At 40.8% G+C, this 9,369-nt stretch overlaps 1 protein-coding gene across 1 annotated transcript; it reads right to left on the bottom strand.

The window, feature by feature from the left end:
• Positions 1–511: 511 nt before the first annotated feature.
• On the bottom strand, positions 512–8,764 carry NELFCD (negative elongation factor complex member C/D; the record flags this gene model as incomplete). The annotated part of the gene is made up of 15 exons (XM_082007359.1): positions 512–546; positions 934–1,063; positions 1,427–1,567; positions 1,799–1,894; positions 2,225–2,339; positions 3,052–3,191; positions 3,301–3,435; positions 4,040–4,205; positions 4,603–4,733; positions 5,489–5,641; positions 6,217–6,324; positions 6,647–6,756; positions 7,790–7,899; positions 8,069–8,184; positions 8,699–8,764. The coding sequence occupies 15 exons, from the start codon at positions 8,762–8,764 to the stop codon at positions 512–514; spliced, it is 1,752 nt and encodes a 583-aa protein (XP_081863485.1).
• Positions 8,765–9,369: the final 605 nt, after the last annotated feature.

The raw sequence follows: 9,369 nt of genomic DNA on the forward strand, positions 1-9,369 counted from the left end.
GCATTGTGGCTTCCCTGCAGCACAGAGCTAAATCACACAATTTGCAACATCAAAACTTAAAGCATTCAAGATTTAATCTTCAGAGAACTATCTGCAAAGTGTTTTTAGTAGGAACTACCTTCCCATTCTTCAGGTTTTGTATATTACACAAAGAATCAGTGACCAAGTCTGCAAGTAACCAAAGTAACTTCTTCAAAAATAAATATGTTTCTCTCCTGTTATCCCCTTCAGAATATTCAGATTTATACTGATTTGTGTAACAACAGAAAAGCCTTCAGTATTATTCCATTTTCCAAAGTACATTAACAATCCTCCAATATGAAGCTCAAGGTCACAGGCAAGTCAATCAAATGCCCTTTGGGTTTGTTGACAGGTTGGGGTTTTTTTTTGTTCTTTTGGGTTGGTTTTGGGGTTTTTTTTGCTTCTGTGTTGCCCAGTTATAGAACCTTACCAGTGGAGAATATGGCAAAGTAGTGATCATGTGCTCTGCATTCTTGATATTTTCCACTGCTTAGTTCATCATAATAAAATTAGATTTGCAGTGAGCTTAAAAGCAAAAAGAAAAAAAGAGTGTTCAGTACATTACTCTGATTTATCTGTTAATATGTGGATTTCTGCATTATGTAAATAATTAGGATTTTAGGGTATGGACAAGTGTTTTTGTTTCATGATAGGCATGTATTATGACAGACTACTTCTTTTCCTTACTCTGTGCTAGTTTTCAAAAAGCAGTATTTGTCTTCAAGTTCCTCACTACTACCCAGAGATTCTTGATTAAAGGAAAATTGCTAAACACAGGCCTCTAAAGGGGATGGTACCTGTGAAAATATCTGGCAAGCATTCCTATTTTTAGCAATCTTCCTCCTAAGTATTATTTGCAAACTGTAATAGATACTTAAGGAAGCAGGCATGCAATAAATAAATGTGACTTACCTATAAACTCAGTGACAGGATCATGCTCACCTTCGGTTTTAATAGTACCTGCAATACTTTCATTCTCCAAGATTGGAAGAAAAAGCTGTACAAAGTCTGAGGTATATGGAGGAGCAATCACATCCAGCACCTGAAAGAGCAGACAAAACTGGATTTTCTTCTAGCTAGGTGGGTGGTAGGGACAATATTTAATTCACAATATTCTTGTCTTGAAAGCATACAAGTAGTTGCACTTTTAAGACCTCTTGTTCTCCATACAAGTAATCAATTAGGTATTCTTATGGTACTCTATCCAGTACCTTAATACTTTCAGGAGTCAGTAGGACTAAAGCACATCCTGGTGAATACTGATATTACATACATTGCTTAGAATCTGATCTTATATCTTGAAATATTTTTTAATCTGAAGCAAGCTGATTTAATATCCAAACACATACAACTGATACCAAAGTTTGTTTCTATAGATTAGTAAACACAATTTTTTGCTGCTGACCTCTGTAACAAAGTATCTGATGAGAGAGATATCTGTATCTAGCTTCTCCAGGCATTTGCGGATATAGCTGACAACAGGCAGGACATATCCTCGACTGAGTAAGTGCACCATTCTATCCAAGAGAGTCTTCTTTAATTCCAGCTGATGGCAGGGATGGGGCAGGGGGGAAGAACCAACAGATTAGAACTTCCTCTCAAAAACGTGTAAATAAGAATGAGCAATAGAAATTGCACAATATCTGCTACGTTACATTTTAACCATGACCATATTTCTAATTTAAACTCTTAAAACTGCTGTGACACCAAAAGTGGTTATCTTGAACAAGCATAACTAGTATGAAGGAACACAAATAATGAATCCTTTGAGAATCACCTGCTCCATTACATCAAGCTGTGAATGTTCTGTTTCAAAGAGCTTGACAAGGAGTTGTAGAACTTGGGGATGAAGCAGCTGATGACATGTGCTGATCTGCAAACAAGACAGGAAGGTAAGATCATCAGGACTTCAATTTAAAAAACAATGCACCACTCTGTTAGACAAGTTTACACTGACGTTCAGTGCCAGATGTAAATTCTTTTAGAAAATTATTCCACCATTTCTTCCTTTGATGCTTAAGTTTTCCTAGTGTAAATAATTCTGAGCTGACAAAAGCAAGTAATTACTCCCAGCAGAAACAGATTCATCTCTGTATATTTACTGACACTGCAAATGACAGGCATTCGATGAATTGGATGTAACTGCAGTTACAAGCATCAAAACTCTTTTCGTTCCCCAGCAAGATTTTACATGTCCTTTTACCTCATCCAATAAGGCCAGATGAACGGGAGTGTGATCAGTCTGCAGCTGGAAGTATCGTGGTTCTGACACTGTCCAATCCACCCACTTTAATACACCCATTGCCACCACTGGGAACCTACAGAAGAAGAGATCACTTTAGCACAGGAGCATTAAAAAAAAAAAAACCCACCACCACAACAAAATCCAAACAAAAACCCAACCAACCCTAAAACAAACTCCCAGTAAATTAAAAAAAAAAAACAAACCAAAAAACTTTCAATCTATTCTAGTAGTTGCTAAAGTTTCAGTTTAACTTACAGCAGAATTAATAAAGCTCAAAGAGTTTTACTTGAAAAGTTGCCAGCACATCAAAAACAAAACAAAAAGAAAAAAAGAGGTAAGCTGGAGGAAAACTCTTTGTAGAAAGACATTTCCTGCTCAGCACAAAATGCAAAAAATAGGCAACAAAATTCATGTACATTCCAAGTTTGTTCCAGTTTATTCAATTCTCTGCTATTTCATACTTTTAAGAGAAGAAAGAACACACCTATCCCTAGGAAAGCTTTACTAGGAAGACAAAGTAATCTGTCATCCTTTTTCAATGGCAGAGAAAAGCATGTTCCGTGACACAGAAAGAACAAGTTGTCAGTGGAAGCCAGAATTTACATCCTCATGAGAAATACTCTAAAGTTAGACATACGATTTTTAAAGCTTTCAGACCACATATTCTACAGTGAGGATGTTCTCACAGGGTAGCCTACAAAGGCATTTCCCTTTAGCAGTACTGCCTCTCCTAAATAATACTTTCCTTCCAATAACTGAAGCTTAGGACCAGTCTCTCTGCTCACCTGATGCACTGATAGAGAGTGCTCAGTTCTGCAACCAACTCTGATGCTCCTTTGTTCTCATTGCAACACAGATTGTGAACAGTTTCAATGGCTTTCGAAGTTGACTTGAGTTCATCCTTATTTATGCTGACTCTCTTGTTCTGAAAAATTGCAAAGTTTGAATGCAAGAGTTATGAATATACAAGATGACTTCAGCACACTAAGGCCACTGTAGGTAAAAATAATATTACTCACAGAACTGAACATTACCTTTTTCCACATTTCCACTACACTAGCTGCATATGCCAGTATGTGAATATATTTATGTTTGTGGTCCTGGTTGATCTTAGCACCTGGCTTAAACAATGACTGCATGAAGAGGTCCAGAAAGGCAGGTACTCGAATCTATGAAGAAAATTAATGGTTTATTAAAGCCTGAGAATTATGAGAGGTGACTAAAAATACAGTTTTTGCATCTGATATACCTTGCATAGAATGAGATATAACACATTCCCCCTTGGGAGTAGATTAGAGAGTTTTCTGAAGAGACCCAAACTTGTGACACACACCTCAAAAACCAGAAACAGTTACAGACTATATTGCTAAAGTATCTAAATTCCACCATTTTGTTACAAGAACCCATGTTAGGAGGAGGCAGTGAAAAATGTGGAAATGTGAAGCATGCCATTTATTCATGCTTATAACAAACTGTAAACTGGGTGGATTTTTAAATTACTTTTTCTTTTCTGTTAAAAGAAGTTAATCTTTATCTCCGATTGAGAATTTAATTATACATAAAAATACAATTTGAAATTATTAAAAAAAAAATCTAGAAGCTAATGCAAAATAGTATTGTCACATTTAGACATTACTTAAAGTTATAGAGGGATGAGTCTGAGCGCTAACTTCTATTTTGTGTTGATACACCACTTTGCACATGACGACCTCATATTTCTGAGTGCTACTGTAATAGAAGTAAGATTCAGAGATTATAAAAAGAACTACTAACCAGTTCTACCGGAGGTGGGTCCATGCTTGTAAACATTTTGAACAGGACAGTGATATCTGCTGGATTCAGCGCTCCTTTGGACAACATCGCACCAAGAGCCTGACATGCTCGAGGGTAGGAAGCTGCAGTACCCAATGCTAAAGTGATCTGACTAGCATCATGGCCTCTAGATGAAGAGCAAATATACATAGCAACTTACTTTCTTAATTCAGACATTTCAGTTTTAGCCCGAGTCAACAGGGAACATCCTATGGAATGTAATGCCTTAGGGCAGAACCCTTATCCTGGGTAATTATGGAAATAGGCCTGTATTTCCTTGGCTTGTTTTTAAAGTGTTTGTAGAGTAATAAAAAGGATTTTTTTAATAGACAGAAACTTCCATTCTCCGCTCTTCTTATCTCAGGTCTCCCAGTACAAGACACTGAACTTTTCCGTTGTTCTGCGAAGTAAAGCTTGCTACAAGAACTGCTCTGTTACAGCTAAAGGGTCATGAAGAATAAGCAAAAGACAGCAGTTTACAAATTCCGGTGACTTACATTTCAGTAATTATAACTCCCACTTACTTCTCATGAGCATATCGCTGAACCTCCTGAGCAATCCGTCTGACAGCTGACCCTCCTTGCTCTTCTTGAGCCAATATGGACATCATAGATTGAGCAAAAAGATAAGTATGTTCTCCGTGGCACACCATCTTCTGTGAAAGCACACATCAAAAATCTTACCAATCAACAAGAAACATGCTTTTGTAATTACATTGATATAACAGCAAAGATTTCACTGAAGTCTACTAATCAAAAGGAAAAAAAAAAAAGCCCAAACCACAAACAACTAAACAAGAAAACCAAAAACCCAACAGCCAAGAAGAAAAGTACAGAAAAGCACAGTATCACTATGCATTGATACCATGCTAAATTGAGAACTTTATTTCTTAAATGCCCCAAATTGGGTAGGATAGAATTTCCTCTCATACTCATTAGTTTCTCTGCAATATTAAAAAAATAAGAGAAGTATAAAGCCATCCAAAAGTTATTATGATATTTCACAACAAAGAACATATGCTGGGTCAATTCAGAGGGCAGTTTTCCCACTGACATGCATGACAAAAGAATTATTTTTAATTTGCCAGGGAACTGACTAGACTGATCTTTAGATCTTCCATTAAGTGTGCAAGACAACAGTTCTACCTTCACCTTTTTACAATCCATTTAATAAATATAAGAAGTGTCACATAAGCAACCCAAGGAATTCTTCATCACAGAATGATCAAAAAGCACAAATGTCTATTTTTGAATTCAGATATACTTTCTCTTCATAAGATTTTGTAAGGCTTGATAAGCTGTCAAGATTCTCTACAATCCCGTGATGATTTTTATATCCTAATCGTAAAGGAAAAGTGTTTCCCTTTCCACATAAAAAGGGGAAAAGAAAAACTACAACAAAAAACCTTACAGCAAACTCAGGGAGGTTTTTTTCAAGGTTTTCTTCTCCTCCATCTAAAATCGTTGCCAGAGATGTACGCAAGACTCTGGAAAATACTTCCAGTTGCTGACATGCTGTTGAAACACTGGTTATTTCCCCTTGATACCCAGCATCAGATATAAGCTATTAAAAACAAAAACATGACAGAAAACTTGTATTATTTCAGATATCCTAACCAGTCTAGAAGAACACACAGGGTATGTAAGATTGCCTCTGCATACACTTACTCGAATTCACATTCGTCTTTTAGACTACAGAAAAGGAAACCAATAAAGATACAGCAAAAAGAAAGTAAACCATAATGATACAAGAACACTTCAGAGCACACCAAGATATATCGTAATACTCTTTCTCTGTCACAGAAACATACAAAACTGACTGAAATGTTCCACTGCACTAGAAGTCTCAAACTTTCAAATACAGATCAAAGAAAAACAAACAAACAAAACTACAACAGAAAATCCCCAACAAAACAAAAAAACCCCAACAAAACTCAAAAAGCAGTACTTCAAACTGGGAAACTACACTTACTACTTGCAACCTGTAACACAAGTCCTCCCACCAATATGTACTTGCAGTGTTCTAATGTTTGAATAAGTGGTATTATGTAGGAATACATAAAAGTTGAAGGCAATATTTGATGCCAGAACAATTAGCCATTTATGGATATTCTCATTTATTAGACTTGAGAATACTACCTTCACAGTAAAATTAAGCATTAAACAGTCAGGATGGGCTTCTGCCAACTTGTAAAAGAGATCTCTCCACGTAGTATGTGCTATCATTTGCTCAAGCCAGGCTGGAGTCTGAAAAAAATAGAGCAATAGAGAGAAATTTAAGAAAATCCAGTTGTCAAGATCATTAAAAGTAAGCCTTTTACCTCTCAGGAGTCCTGCAAGTTGTTACACAGGACTTGATTACAAAGGCGGATGCAGTCAAAGTTTCAAAGTTCTCTAAGCCTCTGCGGACTCCAGTGAAATACAGTTAATTTTCTGGAACCAGTTGTTTCTTAACGAAAGAACTTTGAAGATACAATTTCCCTTCCCCCACCATCTACTAATCCATCAGATGAAGGCACCTATGTAGGATCCACTCATGTAAAGATAGCAACACGGATTCCATGCACACCTCTCCTTCCTCTGTAAAGATGGAATCTGCTTTCCGAGGGTCAAAATGCTTGATAAGTAAGCTCTTTAAATGGTTTTCTACAGTCTCCTGAACTTGCACTGGCTCAACACCTGTATAGAAGGAACAAAAAACTTGGCAGATGCAATCCAATCAAACAGAGCTGCAACATCTTAAATTTTTCAACATGAGCAGAAACTACTCATAAATTTACCAACACACAAAAGATGAGAGGAGAGCCATCAGTTCTACTATCAAGCCACACTGATACAGATTTAGAGATTCTCAATCTTTTGTCCTAAATGCAGACTGCTTAGGATCTCGGGCAGGTCACACTAGTCCTTTCCTCTTGTTCTCTTCATCAGTCATGCAAACAGCAATGCCAGTCATCTCACAAGACCGTTACTGGGCGCGACATCAAAATGCACATATCAAACACGAAAGGTATTACCAGGGTTGGTGCATAAACGCACGTTACTACAGACTAAAGTTCATCCTTTTAATATATTGGCTATCAGTAGCTTCGACAGTATACTACAACGCAACACACAAAGTAGTAATAAGTAGTTCTACATTTCTGAGATCAGAGTATAACAACTCTGATAATTTGTAAACAAAGGTTTATACTAGCCAAGGGACAAAAGATACCACAAGATAATGCTAAAGATGTCTTGAAAGAGGCTGCTGAAGAATTCATAAGCAGACTGGCAATACAGAATTCTTGTCTCAGAGAATACAGGCATCCCTATGAGAACCTTCCACCTAACCACTGAAAAGGAATAGTAACTAGTAATAAGGTAATTGTTTTTTCACTATTAATTATATAATACTACTACAAAATACCAAATACTGCTAATACCATCTCTCTAACAATACCCTTGCTCTTGTGCATGAAAACATGCAGTTGTTTCAACTATATTACCCTTTACAATACACTTTGTGGGCATTTCAAAATGTTCATCAACAGATCACTTATTCTCTGAGCAGAATAAATGTATTATTATAAACAATTTAGTCACATACAGATACAGGATGACAACTTTACAATGATCCACTTCCTAATTATGACCAAATTTGCCACCAATTCAGATATTTCTGACAAAAGAAAAACTACAGACCCAAATTATACTGTATCACTTACTGTACCTGTCTGAATGAGCCACTCTGCCAACAAATTTACAGTCTGTGCCACTGCAGTGTAGTTTTCAGAGAGGAGCTGGATAACATTCTCTGGAGAACCTCCTGCTTGGAAGTATCTGATGAAAGGATTGGAAAAGAACAGTTTGAAAGCTGTATTAAAAACCCAAAACAACTGTACAAGGGAAAACGATATCATCATTTATACATTTTCACACACGCTTCCATACAAAGTGACAACACCTCACCTATAACACCACACCATAGCACACATAAGGTTACGCTCACCTCTTTAACGTATTAAATATAGACGGCTCCATTATATAGTCCGGGGTTGAAAATTTCTTCAGGCATTCCTGCTGGACTTCAGCATCATCTTCTCCCTCCCCATCCTCATCGTCTTGCTATTTGCAAGCACAGTCAAGTCAGCCACCGTCCTTGTCCCGCTTCCCCCTCTCCACACTCCCATATGTAGGCTATTTTTACCCACAGAAACTCACACACCGCAGTTTACCACAGCAAACGACCCCCTCCCCAGCCAAACACGACTTCTTAACAGCGAAAGCGCAAAACCCAGCTCTGTCTTTCAGTCGTTTCCCTCCTTTCTAACGCCCTCAAGCCCCGGGCCCCACCACAGGGCAGCCTTCCCACCCGCCTTAACGCTCGGCGCTTTCCGCCTCAGCTCGGAGGCCCAGACGCGGCTCCCCCCGCCCGCGAAGCGAGCGGGACCGGCAGTTCCCCCCGGGCCCACCCGGGCAGCGGGCGGCGTCCCGCGGGAGAAGCGCTCCGCTCTCCAGAGCGGCGCGGAGGCAGAGCGCTTCCCCTCACAGGCCGCTTCAGGCCCGACGCCGAGCTGCCGGCTCCCGCCGCACGACCGAGCAGCCCCGCGCCGCCGCTAAGGCGCCCGCGAGCACTCACCGCCGCTCCGTCCGCCTCGTTCCCCCACTCCGCCGCGCTGCCTTCAAAGTAATCGGCGTCCTCCATAGCTCCTCCCGTCCCGCCCCGGGCCGAAAGAGCCGCGGCGACTGCCGGAACCAGGCCGCGACCGCCCCCCTGGGCGGAGCGGAATGGCGGGCGGCGGGAGGGTGGAGCCGCCGCCGGGCCGGGCCGGGCCGAGGCGGGGTGGGCTCGCCGCGGCGGCAGTGCCCGCAGCGCCTGGCGGCTGAGCCGTGAAGCGCGGCACGTGTCTGCTGCTTCGGGCGGGTGGGCAGTTTCCTGCCCCGGACCGCCCCCGCCGCGGGACGTGCAGACAGCGGCCGGCGGCAGCGCGGCCTGTGCTGGCGGAGCGGGCTGCCGGGGCGGCCGTTACCTCCCGCCTCCGCGCGGCGCTTCGCTGCAGCTGGCGTTCACGGCGGCGAAGCCGTCACTTGATGAATTATGGCTGAAACCGTGCATGAACGCCAGCAGATCAAAATGAAATACGGAAACGTAAAAGCTGTCCCCGTGGCGGTGGTTCCCAAGTTGGCGGAGGTTCGCTCTTGTCCCGGCTCAAGCAGTTCATCCCCCGTTAGTCACTGCCGGAGAGCCCAGGCAGAAGGCAGCACACAGTCGGAGGGAAAAAGAAGCCAACGGAAATTTAGAAGCAAACT

This window comes from Phaethon aethereus (genome assembly GCF_964289735.1).
Source record: "Phaethon aethereus genome assembly, chromosome: 16".
NCBI lineage: Eukaryota > Metazoa > Chordata > Aves > Phaethontiformes > Phaethontidae > Phaethon > Phaethon aethereus.